This window comes from Mastigoproctus giganteus, chromosome 8, assembly GCF_048544385.1.
Source record: "Mastigoproctus giganteus isolate SK-2022 chromosome 8, ASM4854438v1, whole genome shotgun sequence".
Classification (NCBI taxonomy): Eukaryota; Metazoa; Arthropoda; class Arachnida; order Uropygi; family Thelyphonidae; genus Mastigoproctus; species Mastigoproctus giganteus.
The window spans coordinates 92,004,049-92,031,953 of NC_143582.1; the positions used below are offsets into that span (position 1 = coordinate 92,004,049).

The 27,905-nt window shown below is 38.5% G+C and overlaps 1 protein-coding gene across 1 annotated transcript in view; it reads left to right on the top strand.

Moving 5' to 3' along the window:
- The first annotated feature begins 13,914 nt into the window (after positions 1 to 13,914).
- LOC150081718 (uncharacterized) overlaps positions 13,915 to 27,905 on the top strand; it is a 1,674,628-nt gene continuing 1,660,637 nt past the window's right edge. The window contains exon 1 of the mRNA XM_090378825.1: positions 13,915 to 14,161. Coding sequence (XP_090234951.1) covers positions 14,111 to 14,161 — 51 coding nt within the window. The 5' untranslated portion in view covers positions 13,915 to 14,110. The remainder of the gene's footprint in view (positions 14,162 to 27,905) is intronic.

Genomic DNA, 27,905 nt, shown 5'->3' on the forward strand with positions numbered 1-27,905 from the left:
TGAATGCCATTCTGCAAGTGAGTGGAGCCACAGGAAATATGCTGGATAGGTTGAGAAATCTGACCTTCATTTGTAGTAGAAATTTGTTTTAATAGACTTTCGTTTCAACTAGTGAAAAAAGGTTTCGCGTGAATATGTCACAATTTGCTACCAAATCGAGACAGATTCATGCAAAAACCAATGTCCATAATCTTCAGTGTATGGTATTGGTGAAAACGGTTAGGTTAGCTCATGCCACCAATTCGGGATGGATTAAAGTGAAGAACGGTGTCTGCAGTTTACGGACTACATCTCTGTAATCTTCCAACCAGAGCAAAGCAGTAGGCAGAGCTAGACATACCCATCACTTCTAGTTACAAAGATCCACAGGTAAACACACCATGTTCTAAAAATGTCCACTAGGTGTCCGGCTTTTTGTATTTTAGATTAGTATTTTTTGCCATCATCAACCTCCCTTCAAATGTGACCTTTTCTTTTTTTTTGTATGAAACTTTCCTTGTGTGTGTGTCTGGTTTTTTTATAGGAATCACATAACAAGTCTATCTACTTTGAAGTAATTGACACCAATACATGAAAGCAGAGGCTGTGTATATGTAAAACCGATAGTCATCAGTCGCACACCATGGAGGCACTTCAACATGATTTGTCCGAATATTGCATACTTTAAATAAAAAGCAATGCTCTAAGGAGAGAGGTGTGTTACTATTTATCTTAAATGCGTGTAGTTACCCAGATATTTTTTGACTCTGGTTGAGGTGTCCTTGGTTGGTAAGTAGGCATCTAGTATATTGAAGACCTGATGAACTAATAATGAGAACATCCACAATATGTGAGATGCTAGATGATGTGTACATTTTTAAAATTCATAACAAATACAGCAAATGGATGGGTGAAATGCGAAGTGGGTTTTTTTTTTTTTGCTGATGCTGTATAACCTTGCTTTCTTGCATCATATGCCTCTAATAATGCTAATGCTAATTCGCATACACCTACTTTACACACAGCTACATACATTCTGAGACTTTATTTTATTTTGAAACTTATATAACATCATATAGCATCTCACTGGGTTGTCAGGGCTTTATTATAGGCTACTTACCTGTGACTTGTAACTTGTTTATTAACCTATATTGAATTTATTTTATAAAGGTAAAATTTTTTTAAAAAATTTTATTACAAGCATCGTTACAAATTTCTTTTAGGTAGTTAGCAAAAGCATTTAGCGATGCCAGGTGTATATTAGTGGTGGGAAAGGGTTAACCACTCTTGTCCTGGGCAAACCAAACAATCAGCACCCTATTCTCCAAACCTCAAAGGTGGGGGATTTTTGTGGTCCCATGTCACCTATATGGACTAGCTACCCCTGGTTAAAAATAATTTAGAGGAGTCCAGAATTATCATTGTTTATAGCTCCCAGAAAGCAGTACTGATTTCAATTCTGATATTCAGAAAAGGTTTAGTTTTATTAATAAAATAAAAGTGCACCCTAAAACTGAATGTGAAGTGCAGTGTGATATTTTTAGGGTGCAATGTTTGTTTTATATTCTGGGGATGGTCACATAGAGAGGGGCAGATTTGTTTACAAGATAGAGAGTTTAAAAGCAAATGCACAGGGCAGAACCATGGTCAACTGAAACATGTGTATTGATATAACCTTGTGTTTACCCATTTGGCTAAGGATATTGTTTATAGTAATTGGTCTGATAATATTGATCAGGCAACTGCTTTACTCAATTAGTATCAAGAGCATCACAGTGAGATGTGACCCTGCTATCAAGAGCACTTAAAATTGCAACTGTCTGTCCTTCAGATATATTAGTTATTTTTTTCAGTTAAAGACTCTATTGTCAGGGAAATGGGAAATATATTGTGCAAAAGGATCAGTAAAATAGGACCAGAGTATGCCTGCCAGGGGCAAGAGTAGATATCTTTTATGGGTACAAAAGGCTAGATATCATCAAGAGTAGATATCATCTTTTATGGGTATAAGTCAGCACTAATGATGTTAAGGGTAAACCTGAGGACTTATTTAAGAAGTAGTAGTAGTAGTAGTGGCACTTGATGCAAGAAAGCAAGTGTAGGAGCTTATGCAGCATCAGCCAAAAAAAAAAAAAAAAAAAATCACACCATACCCTCCAATTGCCTGTCCAGTTCCTCCTTAAATTTATTTAACCTATCAACTTCCACAACGACAGATGGAAGTTTGTTCCAGCAATTAACCACCCGCTGGCTAAAGGCAAATTTCCGTACATCTATTCTACATCTATCCTTTCTTAATTTGAACTTATGTCCCCGTAGGTTCGTATTCTGAACAAGTGGGAGGATCCCATCAGAATTCAGCGTGCTCAACCCATTCAAGGCCTTATAGACCTCAATCAGATCACCGTGCAGGTACCTAGTCTCCAGCCACTGCAATTTGCAGAACTTAAGCCTCTCTTGGTAAGAGGATCCCTTCATTCCCCTCACCAATCGTGTTGCTCTTCTCTGTACACGCTCAAGCAAATCTACATCCTTCCTAAAATGAGGCCTCCAGACCTGTACGCAGTACTCAAGGTGTGGCCTGACCATTGCCTTATACAGAGGGACAATCACCTCCTTTTCCCTGCTAGCAAAATTCCTATATATCATTGACAAAACCCCATGACCTGCCCTAGCAGCCTGTCTACATTGCTCAGAAAACTTCATATCTGACTGCACAATTACTCCCAGGTCTTTTTCATTTTCTACCACCTTAAGTGTAGTACCACACAGTTGGTACGTTTCTCTGGGGTTACTTCTACCCATATGCAGTACTTTGCATTTGTCAAGGTTAAACTTCAGTTGCCACTTCTTAGCCCATCTGCCCAAATTATCTAGATCCTGTTGCAGTAGCACACTGCCATTACTGTCATTAACAACCCTGCCAACCTTCGTGTCATCTGCAAACTTCGACATTAAGCCTGATATACCTTCATCAATATCATTGATAAATATACAAAACAACAGTGGACCCAACACCGAACCCTGTGGGACTCCACTAATAACATTAGTCCACGAAGAGCAGCACCCATTGATTACCACCCTCTGTCTTCTCCCACTTAACCATCCTTTTATCCATTGTAGCAACTTACCCTTAATACCATTCTGCTCCAATTTGTACAGTAGTCTTCCATGCGCAACAGTGTCAAAAGCTTTCCTGAAATCCAAGTATATGATATCAAAATTATTTTCTGCATCCAGTTCCTTTGTGACCACATCATAATAACCAATCAAATTTGTCAGACAAGACTTTCCCTTAACAAACCCATGCTGTGTCTGAATTATTGCTGCAGTCTTGTCTAGATGATCCTGCAATGCATCTTTAACCAGTGACTCCATTATTTTACCCGGAACAGAAGTTAAACTAACTGGTCTGTAATTATTCGTGTCACCCTTCGAACCTCCTTTGTGAATTGGGGATACATTTGCACATCTCCAGTCCGTGGGAACCTCCCCTGAATCCAAGGATGCTCTCATAATTATGGCTAAGGGTTTGCTTAGTTGCTTTGCCGCCTCCTTTAATATAACTGGATAGATCCCATCCGCCCCAGGTGCCTTTCTTATGTTTAACTTCAACAATTTCTCCTCCACTTTGCTCTCAGTTATTACAAAATCATTAAGCACACTGCTACAATTTGATAACCTTCTTCCATTTTCAAACTGTAATGATTCCTCACGTGTGAATGTAGATGCAAAATACTCATTCAGTTTGTTTGCTATCTGAGCAGGATCATCAACAGTCGAACCATCGATGTCAAGTGGACCAATCATATTCAGCCCCTTCCTTTTAGAGTTTATATAAGTAAAGAAATCCTTGCTGTTTTTCTTAGCATGTTTTGCCAAAGATTTCTCGTAATCCGCCTTTGCCTGCCGAACCTCCTTTGTGACCTGATTACAGACTAGCTTATATCTGCTACAGGCTTCTGCGTCGCCTGATAATTTATATGCATCCCATGCATTTTTCTTCTCTGTCACGAGTCTCATTAGTTCATTTGATAACCATTTAGGCCTAAACCTTGAACAATATTTCTTCATCGGTATGAAAAGTCTAGTAGCTTCCACGATTAATTCCTTGAATGCTTCCCACTTAGAATTTACTGTTTGTAACATCGTCAGTCGATCCCACTGTACAGAATTTAAAAACTGTCTGAGACCACTGTACTCCCCTTTACGGAAGCAAAAACCCTTTCCTTTACCCCTGACGGTAGTTACCTCTTTGAGTAAATCCCACTTCAGCACACTGTGATCACTGCCACCTAGTGGTTCCTTTATCTGCAAATTCTTAATACACGAATGATCACTGCTGATAACCAGATCAAGAGTATTACTTTCTCTGGTTGCCTCTCGAACATGCTGCTGCAGAAAACAATCATCCAATAAATCCACAAAAGTCTGACTAGTGTGTGAGTGACCAACCCACAAGTTCCAGTCAATATCTGGGAAGTTAAAATCCCCCATTATAAGACATTCTGATTTACTGGCCCACTCTATTTCTCTTTACAATTGTTCATTGTACTCATTCGAGTCATTAGGCCTATAACACACTCCTACTCTTATCTTTGCTTTTGCAGTGCTTATGTCACACCAAACTGACTCAACAGTGCACTGTCCATCTATATCAACTGGATGCACTTCTTTTGATTTTATGTTTTTCTTAATTAACAGCATAACACCTCCTCCCTTTCTGTCCTGTCTATCCTTTCTGTACACATTGTACTCCCCAAATTCCAGTTCTGCATTCCTTATATCTTTGTGACACCACGTCTCTGCTATCCCAACAATATCCGCCTTTGATGTCTTGACCAACACTTCAAATTCATCAAATTTATTTACTATACTTCTAGCATTGGTATACATGCAAGCATACATGCTCCTATGCCTATTCCTTGTTACCCTAACACATCCCATATACCCAACTATTCCAGGATGACTGCCATCCGTCCCTGAAACCCCCAACACCCCTCGCTCCAAGTCGCTTCTTATTCTAATAGAAGTTGTGCAAGAATCACCTTCACCTCTGCCTGTGGTTACTGTTAAACTATTAGTCTTTGTATCCCCCCAAGCTAGCAGTTTTCCGACCCACCTAACACTGCCTCGATAGCATCAGCAAATATTCTTGCACCCTTTCTATTTAAGTGTATCCCATCCTGTAGAAGCAATCTCTCCTGTTAACAAGTACAGTCCAGGCTGAAAAAAATTCTACCCCTTGAGCCTTGCACAATCTTTCCAGGGCCGAATTGATCGACAAGGCTCCCATCACCCTCCTATCGTGTCTGGGCAGAATTGCAGACACTTTCAAATTCAACCCTAATTCTCGGCTTTTTTTCAACAGTGACCTGTACTTGTTGAGTAATTCTGCCGGTCTCCTACTCTTAATATCATTAGTGCCAACGTGTACAACTATATCACCTTTTGTGCCCTTGAAAGATGATATCCGCTCTACAACGTCATCAACCTTTGCCCCTGGCAGACATACCCTGGTCCTGTTCCACCTATCCTTTTTACCTAGCATGTTCCCCGTTTCCCTGACAATAGAGTCACCAACAACTAATAGTTCCTGTGGGACCAGCGCATTCTGCCTTGGGGGTTGCCGCTGTGTTGCGTGATGACCAAGTGCAAGCTCTGGCGTTGATGTGGGCAGCTGAGAGCTTGATGGGCCCCTCAATTTATTTCCTTCGAGGGCATCCACCCTGTCCTTCAAACTCTCATATAGGCCCATAACAACGCTGAGTTGTCGCCTGATTTCCTTACACTCCTTACATCGCGCACACACAAAGACATCCCCCATGGCAATATCATGTTCCGTTCCAGAGAGTTCGGCAAACATTTCACAAGTTGCACATTTTTTTAGGCTGTGACGCGTTGGAGAATCGCCCCCCTCAGTTCTCCCCCGAGTCACAACACTCCTGCCACTTTGTGCCCGTTGCTTTGCTGCTCTAGTTCGGGGCATGGTAGTTTAAATTAATAAAATCAATAAATTAAATGTCAGTAGTATTTGAATAGAAACTATGAAATAGAAACAGTGAAGCGTATTACTATATAATTATGCGTTAGAGCTACCTCAATTAAAAAATTTGAATTCCCTACATAAACTTTGAATTCCCTATATACAAGTATAGGGCAATATTTAGAAAACGTTATGACTTTGGATTTGAAAGTGGCTGCATTCTGCCCAGACACAATAGGAGGGAGTACATTGAGAGTCTTCTCAATCAATTCAGCCCTGGAGGGATCATGCAAGGCTCGTGGGGTAAAATTTTTTCTTGTCATGGTCTGTGCTTGCTAACAGAAGAGACTGTTTTTATAGGGATGGGATACACTTAAATAGAAGGGGTGCAGGAATTTTTGATGATGCTATTATTATTATTATTAGCCGTATGGTGCAAGGAAACCCGAGGCTTATGCTGCACCAGCCCGAGTTATCCTGCAAGAGAGAGAGAGAGAGCAAGAGTCAGAAGTAGAAAGGAATCACCAAGAAAGAGAAGAATGATGATATCCAGCTCAGGACCCTGGGTGTGCCAAGCCCATACTCACCAGATGTGAACCCCTGGGGCGATCGAGGTGGGGTTAGATGGGTTGGAAACTGCTGGCTTGTGGGGATACACAGACTAGTAGGTTAACAACAGCCACAGGCAGAGGTTTAAGTGATTCTTGCACTGCTTCTCCTGGAACATACAGCAGCCTGGAAAGCAGAGTGTTGGGAATGTCAAGGCCTGCTTGGGATCTTCATGGAACAAAGAAATATGTAGACTGTGTTAGGTTAAATAAGAGTAAGAACAGGTGCAAGTGTACGTACATGTACACTAATGATAGAAGCATAGTAAATAAATTTGATGAATTTGAAGTACTGATTAATTCATGAAATGCAGACATTGTAGGGTGCAATAATGGATGCAGAATTTGAATATGGGGAGTACAATGTGTACAGAAAGGACATGGATGTATGGGTAAAATGTATGCAGGATCCAGGGCCTCCCCTATAGCCACTGTAACTTCTGTTCTGCAGCCTTAAGTCAAAGCCAGTTATGTGTGGTGTCAGTGTTGGTCTGTGAGGTGTAGAATCATGTTCTGTTCTGATGGGACTGGCCTCTTTGCCACTGGAGGGAGGTAATCACCTGGATGACACCCCATTCAGCATCTGTCATTGCCATGAGGAGAAAGGCCATGTATTGTACTCTTACTGGAATGCCCCAGTGCCAATTTGTTACTAAGGAGGATCCCTACCTGAAAGTAAATTCAGAAGGAAAGGAGTGAGACATAATGAAGAGTTGGGATGGGAGAAAGAGGATAAAAAGATGGGGTCCAAGGAAAGGCTTCCCCATTGAAAAGGATGGGATGTAGTAAGTGGATAGTTGTACAGTGAGATGTGATCCTGTCTGCCTAGCTAGGTCAGGCCAGCAGTCATTCTACACCAGAAAATCCCCTGGAGTAAGTGTGTAAAATCCGCTCAGTCCAATGTATTAGGGCCAGCAAATTTAGAATAGTGCTCCTCTTCAGTGACATCCTCTATATTTATTTCTTCCCATCTTGGTAGACTAAGGCCAACAGTCATATTCAGGTTGTTGTCCTTGTGAGTAAAGTCAATGGTTGGTGGTGGTTGCCATACCAGTGTCTCTCCTTGGTTGAAGTGGCTTGCTCTTTTCACTATTCAGTAGGGTCTTTGTGATTTGTAAGCTTGGTCAGTAGTCACTGCAGTGAATTTACCACTTGTATTGGAGATTATGGGAAATGTGTCATGGTACTAATAAACCAGAAGGAATGTAATTTTCCTAATTGTTCTTCCTGCATACTTCTGCTTGATTATGGCAATTGTATTTTAGGCACAATCCTAGTTAGTATTATACCTTGTCAATATTTTATGATTCTTATTCCTTTTCTTTGGTCTTGCTTCCTTTCTCCTTCTAATGTCTTCATTGGTTCTGCTTTCACCATTTCTTTCCTTTGGTTTTGGTTTCTTATTTAGTATCAATTCTTTGTTTTCTTGACTATGGTGTTTCCACTTTGTTTTGAGTTATTAGTTTGTCATGATGACTTGTTTATATATCACTATCTGTTTCATCTAGTTTCTTTGTCTTTGTTTTTAATGATTTCTTGCGTTTCATAGGCCGCTGTAGTTGTGAGTTATTATTATTATTCCTTGTGTATTTTCACTTACCTTCCTTTCTTGTTGGTACATAAAGGACAGACTGCAGGAAGGGAAGAGGGGTTATGATCTTAGTTTAAGAAGCATATTAAATCTAAGGCAGTGCATCTGTTGACATGGGTGATCAGTGTAATGTTGACTCAGTTTGGTGTGATATTAGCACTGGGAAGACGAAATTGAGAGATGGAATGTGTTAAAGGCCTAATGGTTGTGAGGAGTATAACAAACAGCTAGACAGAGTGGGCCAGTAATCAGAACATCTTATAATGGGAGATCCCCCGGGGGCTCACATCTGGTGAGTATGGGCTTAGCACACCCAGGGTCCTGAGCTGGATATCATCATTCTTCTCTTTCTTGGTGAATCCCTTTTACTTCTGACTCTCGTTCTCTCTCTCTCTCTCTCTCTTTCTCTCTCTCTCTCTCTCTCTCTCACACACACACACACACACACACACACACACACACACACACACACACACACACACACACACAGGATAACTTAGAATTTTTTTTTTTTTTTTGGCTGGTGCAGCAAAAGCCTCAGGCTTCCTTGCACCATACAGCTAATTATAATAATTTAACTTTCCAGATATATCCTGGGGCTTTTGGTGTGGTTTCTCACATATTAGCAACAATTTTGTGGGTTTATTGCATTACGACTTTCAAAGCAGCATGTTAGAGAGACAACAAGAGGAAGCACTCCTCTCGATCTGATTATCAGCTATGATTCATCATGCATTAAGAATATGCAGGTAAAAGACCCACTGGGTGGCAGTGATCACAGTGTACTGATATGGAATTTAATTAAAGACATAACTACTGTTAAGGGTAAAGGGATAGGCTTTGCTTTCATAAGGGTGCCTACAGTTGTCTCAGACAGCTTTTAAATTCTATGCAGTGGGACTAATTGATAATATTACCAACAGTAAGTTCTAAATGGGAAGCACTCAGGTAAGTAATTGTAGAAGCTGCTACAAATTTTATACCAACTAAGAAATACTGTTTGAGGCTTAGGCCTAAATGAATGTCAGATGACCTGATGAGACTTATGGCAACGAAGAAAAATGCATGGGATTCACATAAATTATCAGGTGATACAGAAGTCTATGGTAGATATAAACTAGTCGGTAATTAAGTCACAATGTAGGTTAGGCAAGCTTGGGCAGATTACGAGAATTATCTGGCAAAAGGTTGCAAGAAAAGCAGCAGCAACTACTTTACTTATGTAAACTCTAGAAGGAAGGTGTTGTGAAGGAAGAAAGTCCACTTGATGTTGGTAGTTTAACTGTTGATGATCCTGCTCGGGTTGCTGACAAACTGGATAGATATTTTGCATCTACATTCACACTTGAGGAATTCTTTACAGAAGGAGATGCCAGAAATGTATCAAACTCTAACAGGGAGCTAAATGATTTTGTGGTAACTGTTCCATTTATCAAGCCCATACTCACCATATATGAGCACCTATTACCACTCTGTCTTCTCCCACTCAACCACCCATAGCAGCAACTTGCCCCATACTGTCTCAATTTATAAAAAAGTCGATATTTTAGTAAAATAATGCGGAAATTAATACTGCTATGTAACAGAACATTGGTGAAGGTTTATTTGAATAAATAATGAGTTTGTATGAGTAAGTGGAAGATAAATTGTTGAAGTTAACATAAATAAGTCACCTATGCTGGATGGGATCTATCCAGTTCTATTAAGGAAGGCAGCAAACCTTTAGCCATAATTATAAGAGCATCTTTGGATTTTTGGACAGTCCCTGTGGACTGGAGATGTACAAATATATCCCTAATTTACAAAGATGGAACAAAAGGTGACATGAGTAATTACAGACCTTTTAGCTTAACTTTGGGTCCCGTGAAAAAAATAATGGCGTCTCCACTTAAAGAAGTAATACAGGACCACCTAGACAGAAATGCAATTATACTGCAGTCACAGTATGGATTTGTTAGGGGATGATTGTATCACAAATCTGATTGGATACTATGTGATGCAGTGACAAAGGAACTTGATGCAAAAAAGTAATTTTGTCATCATATACTTTGACTTCAGAAATGCTTTTGATACTGTTACACATAAAAGAGTGCTGTAGAAATTGGAGCAGTGTGGCATTAAGGGCAGGTTACTGCTATGGATAAAGGGACTGTTAAGTGGGAGTAAACAGAGAGTGGTACTAATAGACACTGCACTAATAACACGTCCACAAAGCGCAGTGGTACTAATAGACACTGCGCTTTGTGGACATGTTATTAGTGGAGTTCCCCAGGGTTCAGTGCTGGGTCCACTGTTATTTTCTGTATTTATTAATGATATTGATAAAGGTATCCCAGGCTTAATGTCTAAGTTTGCAAATAATATAAATGTTGACAGAGTGGTTAATGACAGTAATGCAGGTAAGCTACTGCAAAAAGATCTAATAAAATAAGGCAAATGGGCTGAAAAATGGCAGTTGAAATTTAACATTGAAAAATGCAAGGTACTGTGTATTGGTAGCAGTAATCCCAGATTAACATAACAAATGTGTGGTACTACACTTAGGATAGTAGAAAATGAAAAACATCTGGGAGAATTGTGCAGTCAGATAAGAAGTTGTTCAAGCAGTGCAGACAGGCTGCCAGGATAGCACATCGGGGTTTTGATATACAAGAATATATACATGATATTCAGGAATTTTGCTAGCAGGGATAAGGAGGTAATTATCCCATTGTACAAATCAGTGGTTAGACTGCATCTCGAATACTTCAGGTCTGGAGGCCTCATTTTAAGCAGGATATGGATCTGTTGGAATAGGTGCAGAGAAGGGCAATGAGATTAGGAAAGGAACAAAATAGTGGTTTTACTACGAAAGGATTCAGTCTTGCAAATTGCAGCATCTGGAGACTAGGAACCTGCAAAGTGGTCTGATTAAGGTATTTATTTATTAAAGGTATTTAAGGCTTTGAATGGATTGAGCAAGCCCAATGCTGATGCTATTCGTCTTCTTGCTCAGACTGCATGCATGAAGGGGTATAAATTCAATGAGAAAGTATGGTTGCAGCACAGATTGTATGGAAGTTTGCCTTCAGCCAGCAGGTGGTTCATTGTTGGAACAAATTTCCATCTCTTGTTGTGGAAGTGGGTAGCTTGAATAAATTAAAGGAGTAACTAGACAAATTTTTGGAGGTGATGGACAGGTGATGTGGAAATTTTTTTTTTTGCTGATGCTTTATAAGTTTGCTTTCTTGTATCATTTGCCACTACTGATACCAATAATACTAATACTACTGCACCAATACTAAGGTGCAGTTTTCAGTATCAGGAACCAAAGGTGAAAGTTTTTTTTTTTTTTAACTTGTTTTTCATTTGCAACTTTTCGTAGAATCTATTTTACTTATTTGGATATCACATTGTAACAAGGTTACCTGGTTTGAGTATCAAAAAAATAGTCACTTCATGCATAGCTCATATTGTAAATACAGTTATGGGAACATGCGCTTAAATTAAAAAAATGGAATTTTTCAGGTAGAAGGATCTAAAATCACATCCTAAACAATGTTTTCCACATTTTTGAAAGATTATGCTTTTATTTTATTTCATTTGTTTATTTTTACAGTAATTATGGTATGAAATGGTATGGCATAAGGATATGTGATGAAGAATTTGATAACTAATTTTTTCTGTTATTTTAGAAGAAATAAAAAAAATGCTCTTTCAAATTGAATAAAACATGAAAAGCTGATATGGGAACAGTAACAAAATAGGTTTTCAATGTGAAATCTTTTGCCCAATAAAATTTTTCATAAGCTGTTCACTTGATTGGCAAAAAGATTTCTTAATATGAATGGGTGAAATGTGAAGTTTTTTTTTTTTTTCTTTTTTGGCTGATGCTGGTTTTTTTTTTTTTTTTTTTTTTGTTAGTTGTTGGCACATCAGCTTCTGTGACCATAATGCACCTTCCAAAGTTTTTGCATTTTACTCTGATCCAAGCGCGAGGCAGGATTCAAACCCACAACCTTTGGGTTGCCAGGCAGGCACTTTACCCACCTGGCTAGCCCGGTCGGCGACTGATCTGTATAAGCTTACTTTCTTGCATCATATGCCTCTACTAATGCTAATTTCTAATAAATAATAAGGTATATTCTAAACGATAATCTTTTTATTTATTTTTGTATTATTATTATTATTAGCCACATGGTACAAATAAGCCTGAGGCATATGCTGTACCAGACAAAAAAACTTTCTAAGTTACTCTGAGAGAGAGAGAGCGAGAGAAAATCAGAAATTGAAGGGAATCACCAAGAATGAGAAGAATGATGATATCCAGTTTGGGACCCTGGGTGTGCCAAGCCAATACTCACCATATGTGAGCACCCATTACCACTCTGTTTTTTCCTGCTCAACCACCCATAGCAGCAACTTGCCCCATACTGTCTCAATTTATACAAAAGTCGATATTTTGGTAAAATAAAATAATGCGGAAATTAATACTGCTATGTAACAGAACATTAGTGAAAGTTTATTTGAATAAATAGTGAGTTTTAAACAATTTTACTGATATTCACTAGAATGAAAATTCGATATAATGAGGGGATTTGTGCATCCATTAGAAACCCACTGTAACCGAATTTCGCTTTAAAAATTTTTTTTAATCTATGTACATGCCAGTAGGTGGCACCATATGCTTATATGATTTAAAAATGACGTTATAATATGATATGCATTACAATTATATTTACCATGACGATTAGGTTTTTAATGGTGCATTGGCAGCTTAGGCCATAATGCGCCACACTTATGCAGTTTACAGTAGATGGCATCATCTGCTTATATGATCTCCTAGCTAGAGTTTCGGTATTTTCCCTCTGCGTCATGCTATCACGGAATGATTTAAATAGGGAGAGAAGAGATGCTAAATATTCGTTTGAGTAGAAGTCGTAAAGTACAAATTACGATGAATAATTTGTATACTAGTACATAAATAGGTTTTTCAGAACTAGGAATACATTCCACTATTTGCAGGAACAGGAGGCTTTATAAAAATCGGATGCCTGAATTAGGCGAAAGGTTCAGAGACTACCAAAACGGTTATGCAGTTTTTTAAAATATTTAAAATCCCCTTCCCTTTGTTCTATTTTAAACTTACCAATGAATGAAATATTCCAAACGGATACCAATGGGGAGTGGTGCTAGGTAATAACAGCTACTCATACAAACCAGTGTATACAAGGAAGCTTCTGTCGTTGTAGTGCCAGCAATCACACAATCAAATGTGTACTCGAATTAAGAATGCATTTTTTTTTTTTTTTTTTGTTCTACTACCTCATTTCTTTACTGTCCGTATCTTTCGGCGCCATCAGAGATATTCTAATTGTTTTTCTAAGTATTTAAATATATTTTACTTTTAGGGTCTGAACAAGATACGTTATTAAATAAAGATTTTAGTCGAAATCCTTTTAACTTAAATTGGTGACGTTTGATGAAATTTTTGTCGTTTTTCTTGCCAAAGAAAATAAAAAATAAAAAACATCGATTAACATTACTAATCTGTTGGTATTGTGTGAGAAAGAATTTACTGTATATATATGTATAAAAGTGTGGGAGAAGTTATTGGACAATATCAAGTTGTAAATAATAATAATCTGTTTTGTAACTGGGAGTTTGAAAAAAAATATATTTTTTTTTAAAGTGGAAGTTTGGAAAATAATTTTTTTTTTATTGACAATGTTTTAGTGAGTTCTGGTCAACAGAGTAAGCTACACTCCTGAGGAGAGAGAGACCTGTTATCTTGTCGTAACCTGATAAAGTAGCGTTATTGTAAGGTGAATAGTGTATTATTCTCCCCATAATAGCAACAAAAAAAGGGGAGAAAGTAAACTTTAAGTAATTTTTGAGAAAAAGAGAAAATAAGTTCCGATCAGGGACTTTGTGCCAGTAGTGTCTTTCTCAGGACGACAGTGCAGAATGGCAGTTACGGAGGTTGCCGACGATAGTGGTAACGAGCATGGTCGTCAGGTGAGTTAAGCCTAAGCCGGTTATCAATATGTGAGATGTTCGCCTTGAAAACGAAAGCATTGCGTCAGTTGCATAAAATATGTTTGGAAGTTGTGAACGTATAATATCAACAGACAGTTTTTTTTATTTGTTTATGAGACGATCAGAATTTGGTATTTAAAGTTTTAATTAGATTTGTTTATTATTGTTTTGTTGTAGTCCAAAACAGAACACATTTTGATTGTCATATATTTTTTTTTTTTTTGATGTGTTTGAATGGTATAAGCAGTTCAAGGATTTAGTATTAACTATATGGTGCAAGAACGCCCTGAACTTTTGCTGCACTAGCCAAGAAAATCCCCTTATATTTTCCACTCTGCTCGTAGACCAATTTAGCTGACCATTGAATTTCTTTAAGTTGTTAGCTGTAACTACCTTCAGGGTAACTTATTCCAGTAATTATTTAGTCGCTAGCTAAACGAAAACTTCATACAATCCAAGTTGTGCCTCTTAATATAAATTTATGCTCCTCAGAGCCGTACGGAATTCAGTCATATTTTATTTAAAGTTTCTGTTTACCAAGCGTAGTAAGCCATATATTCGAAGTCTTTCCTCATATGGGCACCCTTTTGCTGATTGCACAAAGTGATTTGCCTGCTTTGGACATTTTCAAGAAGCAGGATATCCTTTTTTTAGGTGTAGTCAAATTTCACCATTGTCTTATACAGTAGGACTTCCCTATCTCTTTAAGCAACTGTTTAATAAATTATTGACAGAACACTGTGGTGCTCCTCTGTGCCATATGCAGAACTAGTTTGCCTGAATCAAAACCACCAAATAACTGTTCTTCTCTATTGTGTTTGATTCATTTTCTCCTAGTGTACAAGTTATATTAGTCTTGTTATTTTCCCAGCAAAAAAATTGCATTTTGCACAATGAAACAGAGCTGCTACTTACCTGACCATTCCAAAGGCATACTGCTTGATACTTATCATTAACCACCCTTCCAATCTTCACATCATCTCAGTGATGGATGAAGACTTTTTTCCCTAAGGGTGTAATATATCACCATTGTTATATGCACCCTTAGATGGTGCCCCTCTACTGGATATTTTTAGTCGGTAATATAATGATATTTGTGAATGCAGTTTGAAAATTAAGCTTGAATTTATCTCAAATTTTTAACCAGTCTTTATATAATAGTTACCATACAACAACTTCAGATCTTAAAACACACAGTATTGCTCCAATTTACTCAGCCTCTTGGGGGGGGGGGGGTGATTGTCTTCCTCCACTGGATACACCACTGCACATCATCATCTGCAAATTTTAACATCACTGCCTCTGCCACATCATCATCAATATCTTTAAGAAAATTGTAACTGCAGTAGTCCCAGCACCAATCCTTGATGGATTCCACATCTAACACTCATTTCTAACACTAAGTTATAACTTAATCATGACCTTTTGCTGCTTGTGCTGCAGCCATGACAACATAATACATTGCCATCTACACTCTGAAGGTCTCTGGGCCTGACTCCCATTGACAGCAGGGGAAATTTCTAAATTCCTCTTCACTCAAGATTGTAGTTAGTTAATTTCAAGGAGTAGGATTCCTCCTTGTGAGTTATTTCAAGTTTTTCACCTTGCATAACATGCAACTGGCCTGTGAACCATACTTCCACAAACAAAATACATATATATATATACATGTGAGTAACAAGCTCTGTTATTAACAAAAATCTGAATATGAATTTTTCTTGCAGCTATCTTGTGATCCATCTAAGAAATTTATCAGTGATACCAACATGTTTCAGCTTATCCAATAACTTATAGTGTGATATATCATTAACGAGACCCCAAAAAACTTCATATCTGACAGCATAATTACTCCGAGGTCTTTAATTCTGCACACAGGGTACTGGAAAATGAAAAAGATCTGGGGATAATTGTGTGGTCATATCTGAAGTTTCCTCAGCAGTGCAGACAGACTGCCAGAGCTGCTCATGGGGTCTTGTCAATGATATACAGGAATTTTTCTAGAAGGGATAAGGAGGCAATTAACCCCTTGTATAAGGCAGTGGTCAGGCCACACCTTGAGTACTGCATACAGGTCTGGAAGTATTATTTTAGGAAAGATGTAGAGCTGCTGGAACAAGTACAGAGAAGGGCAATGAGATGGGTGAAGGGAACAAAAGGTTGCTCTTACAAAGAAAGTTTGTTTTGCAAATTGCAGTGTCTGGAGACTAGGCACCCACGTGGTGATCTAATTGAGGTGTATAAGGCCTTGAATGGTTCGAGCAAGCTCATTACTGATGGGATTATTCCTCTCGCTCAGATTACACACCTGAGGGGCATAAATTCAAATTGAAGAAAGATAGTCGTAGAATAGATATGTGGAAATTTGCCTGCCAGCAAGTGGTTGATTGCTGGAACAAACTTCCATCAGTCGTGGAAGTTGATAGATAGCATAAATAAATTCAAGGAAGAACTGGAAAGACTTTTGGAGTGAATGGATGAGTGAAATGGGAAGTTTTTTTTTTTTTTTGGCTGATGCTGTATAAGCTTACTTTCTTGCATCATATGCCTCTACTAATGCTAACGATACAGAGTCAAATGCTTTTCTCAAGTCCCAATAAACAATGTTACATTATTTCCTACATTTGACTCTTGAGCAGTTTTCTCGAATATTTAACTAAGCTAGTTAAATATTTGAGAAAACTGCTCAAGAAAACTTTTTGTAATGGGTATATTTAACTAAGCTAGTTAAATATTTAACTAGTTTAGTTAAATATACCCTTTACAAAACCATGCTTTCTAGATGTTATTTCAAAACCATTCTCTCTAGATGTACCTAATTATAACTGTGAACATGATGATAAGTTTGTTCCATTAGTTTGATTATTCTTGATGCATTGGTATAGGTGAGGGGAATGGTGCTTGTATGAATTAAATATTTTCAGGATTATTACTAATGGCAAATGATGCAAGCATCAGCAAAGGAAAAAAAAAAACCTTCCCCATCTCATCTAATAATTTGTCTAGTTATAACCTTAAATTTATTCAAACTACACACTTCTACAACACTAGATGGGAGTTTGTTCCAACTATCTGCTGGCTGAAGACAAATATTTGCATGTTTATCCAGCAACCATCCTTCCTCCGTTTAAATTTATGCCATCCTAATGTGTATGGTCTGAACGAGAGGAATGATTACATCAGCATTGAGCTTACTTGATCCATTCATAGCCTTAAATAAATCAATCAGATCTCCTCAGGGGTGCTGTTGCTTCCTTCACTATTCACGTTGCTCTTTTCTGTATAATTCCAACCAATTTGCATCCTTCCTAAAATGAATCTTCTAGACCTGTATTCAGTACTTGAGATGTAGCCTAACCATTGCCTTATACAATGGGATAATAACCTCCTTATGCCTTCTGGCGATATTCCCATATGTCATTGACAGATGAGAGACCCCGTGAGCTGCCCTGGCAGAGAACTTCATATCTGGACACCCAGATCTCTTTTATTCTCCACTGCTATCCATATGAAGTACCTTGCACTTGTGAATATTAAACCTCAATTCTGAACCTATCTGCCAAATTTGTGTAGATTTTGTTGCAGTAGCATACCTAATTATTTTGATTAACCATCCTTCCGACCTTTGTTTAATCTCCAAACTGAAGACAATAAGCCTTCATAATTATTATTAATAAATTGCTATCAGCAAATGTGTTTACACTCCTATCCAGGAGTACCCTGTCTCTATAAAACAGTCTCTTCTGTTAACAAGTAAGTGATGTTGAGAAGTTCTGAGAATTAAATGATTTGTGAAAAAGACTTGAAGAGACTATTTTGTTCAGTGTCCAGTGGGACTTGAACTTGCTGTACTGTCTCATGATCTGATGAGTTTGCCGCTTATGGGAATTTTTCTAAACCAAATTACTTGACACGTTCAGTGTATAGCTGATTAAAAGATATACATATTAAAACAAGTGTTGCATTGTGATAATTACATTTATAAAGAGCATCATGATCTGGATGGCGCCTCCATAGCCAGGTGGGCAGGAGCAGCAGTGCGTAGCACACACTTCTTGATTAGACTGGGGTTCGAGCACGTGACCACCAAATACGGAGGATGCAGAAAGGTCAGGGAATGACTACCGCATATCCCCGGAGCAATATGGCCTTAGTTGCTAATGCTCCTAAAAACCATATAACAACTACAACAAAATCCTTTCATTGGTGAGGTTGTCCAGGCAAGTAGGAGAAGGTAGATCATTTTATTACAATGTAAGTCGCTTAAACTGTAGTTATCACTTAATGAAAATAGCCCACAAAAGTAATGGCTTGTTTAAAGTCATGACTAGGGAGATGTATAGCTTTATCCTAAACCAGTTATGATAAAGCCTCTTTTATTGTGGCTCTATATCTTATTATTTTTTATTTATTTATTTTTGATTTTATATTGGTCATACAATGCATGAAAGCTGGAGGCTTTTGTATTTCTCCAAGTCAATATCCGTCAAAATCCGTCTGAATTATCTATGCAAGCAATTTAATTCGATGATTAACAACTTGCTAGCTAAATGGAAACTTCTTACAGTTCAGTCCACCTTGGTTTGCAGTTTTGTGTCAGGTTCTAATGGTATTATATACTATAACCTAAAATCCAACTAGTGTCAAAATTATTTCCTGTATCCAGGACTCACGAGTAACATTATCACGATTTTTATGAGGTTAATTAAACACTACTTTCCCTATATGAAACCATGCTCTTTTTTTTCCTTCAGAAAATTATTTTTATATAGATAACCCAAACTGTATTTTAATGATTTTCTGTGATTTTCACTACCTGTGAAATCAGACTGACTAGTCTGTTTTTACTTCACCCTCAGAACTATCTTTATAGAGTGTCAATACGTTGGTACCTCTGCAGTATAAAGCAGTCTCCCCTATTGCAATGAAGCCCTCATAATTAATTTTAATGGTTCCATGCACTCTCTTACTGCGTTCATCAAACTTACTGGGTATTAGTGGCATACTGAGAAATTTTCTTTTGGTGGGGGTAGGGAATAGTGTATTCCATATATTTTGAATGTATGGAATGCACTTTTACAAGCATCAGTACCTAAGAGTATAGTTACATTTTAAGGGCACAAACGGTGATATTGTAGTACACGTTGGTAATAATGATATTAAGAGTAGGAGACCGGCGGAATTACTTAACAAGCATAGGTCACTGTTGAAAAAAAGCCGTGAATTAGGGTTGAATTTGAAAGTGTCTGCAATTCTGCCCAGACACGATAGGAGGGAGTATATGATGAGAGACTTATTGATAAATTTGGCCCTGGAAAGATTGTGCAAGGCTCAAGGGGTAGAATTTTTTTCAGCCTGGACTGTACTTGTTAACAGGAGAGACTGCTTCTACAGGGAGGGGATACTCTTAAATAGAAAGGGTGCAAGAATATTTGCTGATGCTATTGACGCAGTGTTAGGTGGGTCGGAAAACTGCTAGCTTGGGGGGATACAAGGACTAATAGATTAACAGTAGCCACTGGCAGAGGTGAAAGTGATTCTTGCACTGCTTCTATTGGAATGAGCAGCAGCCTAGAAAACAAGATGCAGGGTATTTCAGAGACTGATGGGAGTCATTGCGGTACAAGTAAACACATGGGTTGTGTTAAAGTAGCTAAGAATAGGAACAGGTGCATGTATACTTGCATGTACACCAATGCTAGGAGTTTGGTAAATAAATTTGATGAATTTGAGGTATTGCTCAAAACATCAAAGGCAGATTGTTGGGATATCAGAGACATGGTGTCACCCAGATATAAGGAATGCAGAACTGGAATTTTGGGAGTACAATGTGTACAGAAAGGATAGATAGGATAGGAAAGGAGAAGGGGTTATGCTATTAGTTAAGAAACACAAAATCCAAGGAAGTGAAGCCAGTCGACATCGCTGGACAGTGCAGTGTCGAGTCAGTTTGGTGTGACATAAGCATGGGTAAATCAAAATTGAGAGTAGGAGTGTGCTATAGGCCTAATTACTCTGATGAGTATAATAAGAAACTGTATAGGGAAATGGAGCGGGCAAGTAAATCATAGAGTCTTATAATGGGGAATTTTAATTTCCCAGATATTGACTAGAATTTGTGGGTTGGTCACTCACACACTAGCAAGGCTTTTGTGGATTTATTGGATGATTGTTTTCTACATCAGCATGTTCGGGAGGCAACTAGAGGGAGTAATATTCTTGATTTGATTATCAGTAGTGATTCTTCATGCATTAAGAATCTGCAGATAAAGGAACCACTAGGTGGAAGTGATCACAGTGTGCTGAAGTGGGATTTACTCAAAGAGGTAACTACCATTAGGGGTAAAGGGAAGGGTTATTGCTTCCGAAAGGGCAACTACGATGGACTGAGACAGTATTTAAATTCTATACAGTGGGACCAACTGATGATATGTTACCAACAGCAAATTGAAAATGGGAAGCATTCAAAGAATCAATCTTGGAAGCTGCTAGGCTTTACATACCAACTAAGAAATATTGTTCAAAGTTTAGGCCTAAATGGATGTCAGATGAACTAATGAGACATATGACAGAGAAGAAAAATGCCTGGGATACATATAAATTAATACGTGACACAGAAGCCTATGATAGATATAAGTTGATCTGTGACCAAGTTACAAAGGATGTTAGGCAAGCGAAGGCAGATTACGAGAAATCTCTGGCAAAGGATGCAAAGAAAAACAGTAAAGACTTCTTTTCTTATGTAAACTCTAGAAGGAAGGGGATGAAGCAGATTGGTCCACTTGATATCGATGGTTCAGCTGTTGATGATCCTGCTCAGGTAGCTAACAAACTAAATGAATATTTTGCATCGACATTCACACATGAGTAGTTATTCAGCGAGAGGAATGCCAGAGGTGTATTCAACTCTGGCAGTAAGCTAGATAATCTTGTAATAACTCAGAGTAAAGTGGAGGAGAAATTGTTGAAGTTAAACACAAGGAAGGCACTTTGGGTGGATGGCATCTATCCAGTTATGTTAAAGGAGGCAGCAAAGGAAGTAAGCAAACCCTTAGTCATAATTATGAGCGCTTCTTTGGACTCAGGGGAGGTACCCATAGATTGGAGATGTGCAAATGTGACCCCAATTCACAAAGGAGGATCAAAGGCTGACAGAAGTAATTATAGACCTGTGAGTTTAACTTCTGTTCCATGAAAATTAACGGAGGCACTGGTTAAGGAAGCACTGCCGGATCATCTGGACAAGACTTCAGTTATAGCTCGGACACAGCATGTTTTTGTTAAGGGGAAGTCTTGCCTGACCAATTTTATTGGATACTATGATGCAGTCCCAAAAGAACTGGATGCAGGGAATAACTTTGATATTATATACTTGGATCTTAGAAAGGCTTTTGATACTGTTGCCCATGGAAGACTGCTGCACAAATTGGAGCAGTGTGCCATTGGAGGCAAATTGCTGCTATGGATAAAGAGATGATTGAGTGGGAGAAGACAGAGTGGTAATCAATGGACACTGCTTATCGTGGACTAATGTTATTAGTGGAGTCCTCAATGGTTCAGTGTTGGGTCCATTGTTGTTTTCTGTATTTATAAATGATATCAACGATGGTATATCAAGCTTAATGTCCAAGTTTGCAGACGATACGAAGGTTGGCAGGGTTGTTAATGACACTAATGACAGTACACTGTTGCAACAGGATCTAGAAAGGTTGAGCAGATGGGCTGAGAGCTGGCAAATAAAGTTTCACATTGACAAATGTAAAGTACTACATATGGGAAACAACAACCCCAGAGCAACGTATCAACTCTGTGGTACTACACTGACAGTGGTAGAGAATGAAAAGGACTTGGGGGTAATGGTGCAGGCAAATATGAAGTTTTCTGAGCAGTGCAGACGATATGCAAGAGTAGCTCATGGTATCTTGTCAATGATATACAGGAATTTTTCTAGCAGGGATAAGGAGGTGATTATTCCCTTGTATAAGGCAATGGTCAGGCTACACCTTGAGTACTGTATACAGGTCTGGAGGCCTCATTTCAAGAAGGATGTAGAGCTGCTGGAATGAGTACAGAGAAGAGCAACAAGGTTTGTGAATGGAACAAAGGGTTGCTCTTACGAAGAAAGGCTTAAGTTTTGCAAATTACAGTGTCTGGAGACTAGGCACCGTCGAAGTGATCTGATAGAGGTGTATAAAGACTTGAATGGTTTGAGCATGCTCAGTGCTGATGGGATTCTGCCTCTTGCTCAGAATAATCACCTGAGAGGGCATAAATTCTAATTGAGGAAAGACAGATGTAGGATAGATGTCCGGAAATTTGCCTTTAGCCAGCGGGTAGTTGGTTGGTGGAACAGACTTCCATCCCTTGTTGTGGAAGTTGATAGCCTAAATAAATTTAAGGCTCAGCTGGACAGGTATTTCGAACGAACAGAGGGGTGAAGTGGAAGTTTTTGTTTTTTCTGGCTGATGCTGCATAAGCATGCTTTCTTGCATCATATGCTTCTGCTAATGCTAATGAGCTGGGTTATCTATGAATTTTCCGTAGTCACTATGAAGGATATGAACTGATTTATTCTTTTCTTTTTATTCACATGCACGATAAACTCCTTTTCCAAATTCCTTGACCTCTTAGCCAATCACAATCAGCCTTTATCAGCCCGATCCTTTTTGTGATATGTCACAGATCACTTTATAGCTATTTAGCCTTCAGTACTTTTACTCACACTGTTACTCACCCCATGCCATCTTTTTTATGTTCTAGAAAAGTGGTTACTTTCTATTCATACATTTCAGTATCCTCTTTGTGCTGTATTTTTTAATTGATGTATATGTATATACATTTGTGGAATCTCTAAGGCATTCTATAGTTCCTCTGTATTTGCCATCCCTATGTCATTTTAACGGAAAGTGCTCTTCTCAGACTAATGTTATTAGTAGAGTCCCCAGAATTTTGTGCTGGGCCCATTATTTTTCTGTATTTATTAATTATATTGATGAAGATTCATCAGGCTTTATATCTAAGGTTCCAGATAATACAAAGGTTGGCAGGGCAATCAATGACAGTAATCAGGATATGCTACTGTACCAGAATCTATAAAAATTAGGCCAGTGGGCTCAGAAATGGTAATTGAAGTTTAACATTAACAAATGCAAGGTACTGCATATGGGCAGCAGTAATCGTAGATTAATGTACCAACTATCAGTACTAAATTCAGGGTAGTGGACAATGAAAAAGACCGGGAGGTAATTGTGCAGTCAGATATGAAGTTCTCTCTGACAGTGCACACACAACGATATACAGAAATTTTGCTAGCAGGATTAAGGAGGTAAGTATTCCATTGTATAAGGCAGTGGTCAGTTCACATCTATATGCTAGTTGGGAAGCCTCATTTTAGGAAGGATGTGGAGCTGCTGGAACAAGTGCAGAGAAGCGCAACAAGATTGGCGAGGGGAACAAAGGGGATGAAAGAAAGCCTTCGGTTCTGAAGCCTTTCTTTCATCACCTTCCTTCTAGTGATTACATAAATAATCACTAGAAGGAAGGGGATAAATCACATTGGTTCACTAGATATGAACGATTTTAACTGTTGATGAACTTGATCAAGGTTGCTGACAAACTGAATAGGTATATTGCATGATTTTTTGATAACAGAGGGAAGTGGTTGAAAGTTAAACATAAAAAAGCCACCTGGGGTGGATGGATGGATCTATCCATTTATATTAAGGGTGGCAGCAAGAGAGATTAGAAAACCTTTAGTTGTAATTATGAGAGTATCCTTGGATCAGAGGTGGTTCCTATGGACTGGGAATGTGTGATGGATCACTAGTTCAAAAAGGGGGATATCAAAAGGTGACATGAGTAATTACAGACTTGTTAGTTTGTCTTTAATTCTTGAGAAAATATGAAAGGTTTAAAAACATTTTCCCCTGACCATGTTTTTTCTCTCTCAGAAGATTGAGATTTGGTAAAATCTCAATCTTCTGAGATTTTTCAATTTTTGCCAAAAAAAACTTCTTTCCCTGCACAAATGATTTCAGCTGCAGAAAGAGGAAGACGTCAGAAGGTACCAAGTCAGAGGAATAAAGCAGGTGTGGCAAGATGTGAAATTTTAAAATTTCTGGGCAAAATCAGTGGTTGCAGCAGCAATGTGGGCTAGTGTGTTGTTGTGAAGCAACAGCATGCATTTGTTGAGCATTTCACGTTGGTTTTTCTTAATTGCCACGTAATTGCTTAAGTAAGTTGCTGTAGTAATGGACATCGATTTTTTACACTTTTCGAGATCATCTATGAGAATAATGCCCATCTCATCCTAGAAACTGATGGCAACAGCTTCCTTGCAAATGGTTGCACTCTGACCTTTTAGGACTTGGTATTGATGGATGTTTCCATTGTTTTGAAACCTGTTATGTTTCTGGGTTAAATTGATGTATCCACAATTCATCCGTAGTCACCAATTGAGAAGAAAAAGGTCAGAATCAGTGTCACGTGTGAACTGGGTGTGGAGTACAATTTTGACAGTTTATTTAGATTTCAGAAAAGCATTTGACTTAGTCCCTGAGTGGTAACTGTATAAGCTGGAACATGTTGGGATTACTGGAAAAATTCTAAGATGGATTGCTGGGGTGGCAGAAAGCAGAGGATTGTGATATCAATTCAGTAGGGCAGGCCTGCCTTTTTGCTTTCTGAAAACATGCAAACAAATGAGGAATCCATCATGTTGAGACCTTATTCACAGTCAAATCATTGGGAAATTTGATCTCTCTGAACCATAGCTTATCCCAGCCTCAGGAATATTTGCTTAATTGTTATCTGGTGGTCATCAAGGATCAGCTTAGTTTTCTCTATGAATTCAACAGTGTGATATGCGAATGGCGGCCCACTTCTTGCCTCTTCGTGGATGCTCTCCTAGCCACACTTGAATTGTCTCTACCAACGTTTTACAATGTCATATGATGGGCAGATATTTCCATTCACTGTAGACTATTGCTTCGTGGATAGTCCTTGGCTGTTTGCTTTTCAAAAACAGCAGTTCGTTAATGGATTGATATTCAACTTTATACATGATGATGATTCTCAGTTACACATTCATCTCTGTGAAAAAGAAACATATGAGGGTGGTTCAATAAAGAATCACCCTGACCTAGCTGCAGAGGTGCTAGCCTGTTGATTCTTGGCACAAGTTTTAGTCCTTCTCTACATAGCCGCTGTGCAGATTTACATGTTTTTCCCATCGATGGATGAGGCTACAGATACTGTTTTTGTAGAAGTGGTGAGATTGGTCTTTGAACCATGATTCTGTTGCAGAAATGAGTGCCTCATCGTCAGGGAAGTGGGTTCCCCGAAGAAATGATTTGAGGGAAGGAAACAAGAAGTCCGATGGTGCAAGATCAGGTGAGTAGGCTGGATGGGGCAGTATTTCATATCCACAAGTGGCCGCTTGTGTTGTTGAAGTTTCAGAAGTGTGAACTCGGGCATTGTCTTGAAGCATTCTCACACCTTTGGACAGCATGCCACTCCTACATGTTTTGATTTTCTCCCGTAATTTTGTGAGTAAGTTGGCATAATAGGCACCTGTAATTGTTCTACATTTCAGCAGGTAATCAGTCATCATTACGTCTTTCTCATTCAAAAAGCTGCCAGCAAGATTTTTCCTGCTGATGCTTGGACCCTTGCCTTCTTGGGGGGGATCGGGAACCATGATGTCACCATTCCACGGACTGCTTTTTACTTTCAGGGTCGAAATGGTGTATCCAACTTTCATGCTGAGTGATTAGACGAGATAAAAAGTCTTCCTCATTTTTTTGGCACAGGGCTAACAACTCTTGTGATTTCTGTTGCCTTCTGGAAACCAGTCAATAATCGGGGAATCCACCTTGCACTCAATTTCCGTAAATAAAGTTGGTCATGAAGGACTGTTTCAACAGAGCCCACACTAATCTTTACCTCCTGGGAAAATTCATGCACAGATATCTGGTGATCTTCCATGATTAACAAATCCACTTTTCTAATCGTGCTGTCATCAATGGCTGAATGGGCTTAGATTCTACCGATGTCCAACCATACCTAAACTGTCTATGCCAGTGCTTCACAATGCCATTAGGATGGGGCTTCCTCCTTATATACAGCAGTCATCTCCTCATGGATTTCTTTAGGACATTTTCCCTTCAAGAACAGATACTGGATTACAGCTCTGGCTTCAGCTTTGTCCATGATGCTACTTCGTCACACGTTCAACTCTGAAAGAGAAAAACAAGTTAAAACACAGGGCTGAAATTTCACACCTTTAGAGTACAGAGATATGTTTTTTTTTTTTTTTATGAAAATCCCAAACATGAAAGGTATTAGTGCCTATAGTACTTAGTGCCGTGCTTGGGTTGAAGTTTGAGAAGATGAAAGAAGATATTTGTTGACGTTAGACTTGGACTTGTGTAGACTGTAATTTTCAAGCAATACAATGCTTCACTGCTTCAATACACTCCCTGGGGAGTGTATTGAAGCATTGTAGTTAATTATGAGGGCATATTTGGACTCAAGAGAGATTGCTCTGGATTGAAAAAGTGCCAACGTATCACCAATACATAAAGGCAGTTGATTACAGTTTAGTTTGATTCTGTGAAACCATATGCTGGCTGCATATGTGAGAATTAGAATAAAAACTGGGTAATACAGAATTCTGAGAGTTCCTTTTTTAAACCTGATCATAGGACAGAGACTTATTATTAGTGGGCACTGTTCTCTCCTTGGACAACGGTTTTAGTGTAGTACCCCAGGGTTTATTATTATGCCCATTGTTGTTTTGAATTTTTATTAATGATATTGATAAAATTATATCAGGTCTAAGTTTGCAGATGATATGAAGGTTGGAAGGGTTGTTAATAGTAGTAATCAGAGTATGCTACTACAACAAGATCTAGGTAAATTAGGCAGATAGGCTGAGAAGTAGCAATTGTTGTTTAACACTGTCAAATGCAAGGTACTTCTTATCGGTAGCAGTAATTCCTGATTAAAATACACTGTAATGTACTGCACTCAGCTAGTGGAGAATAAAAAAGACCTGTGGATATTTGTGCATGCAGATATGAAGCTCTCTGCGCAGTGCAGATAGGTTGCCAGAACAGTCCACGGAGTTTTGTATGTAGATGTGTGTTGTTCCTTATTTAGGGTGGACTCTAAACGTTAGATCAACTCCACCATGGTTCTTTGTGATGATATACAAAACTCTGTAAAATGGCCACAAATGAGTGTAGTATGCTATGTTGTGTGTTGTTTCTGGCCACTTTGCTACCAGGAAGGCTGCTTCCCAATACCCATATACGTCACAAGGAGGCAGGACATGACTATACATATTATACTAAATGGATTATATCAAGTACCCATAGGAAGAAGCTCAGGTTGTATGGGTGCAACAGTCTCCTTTTATCGCATGTGTTGGTCAAGGCCATCAAGAAACCTGCATCTGCCAGAGATAGAGCAATACCAGTGGATGCTTGCAGTTCATGTACTCAGGAAATGCAAGTCTGGGTAAAAGCAGGTGAAAATTCCATCTGTAATAAGCTGGAGACAAGTGAATTCTGCCCCCAAAGATTAAAAAAGAAAAAAAAAAAATCCTATCCCCAAAGGGACTAGCATAATAAATTAATTTTAAATTAAAAAAAATTAAATTAATAATAATTAAATACAATTTTAAAAAATAATAACTATAACAAATTAATATGATAATGATTAC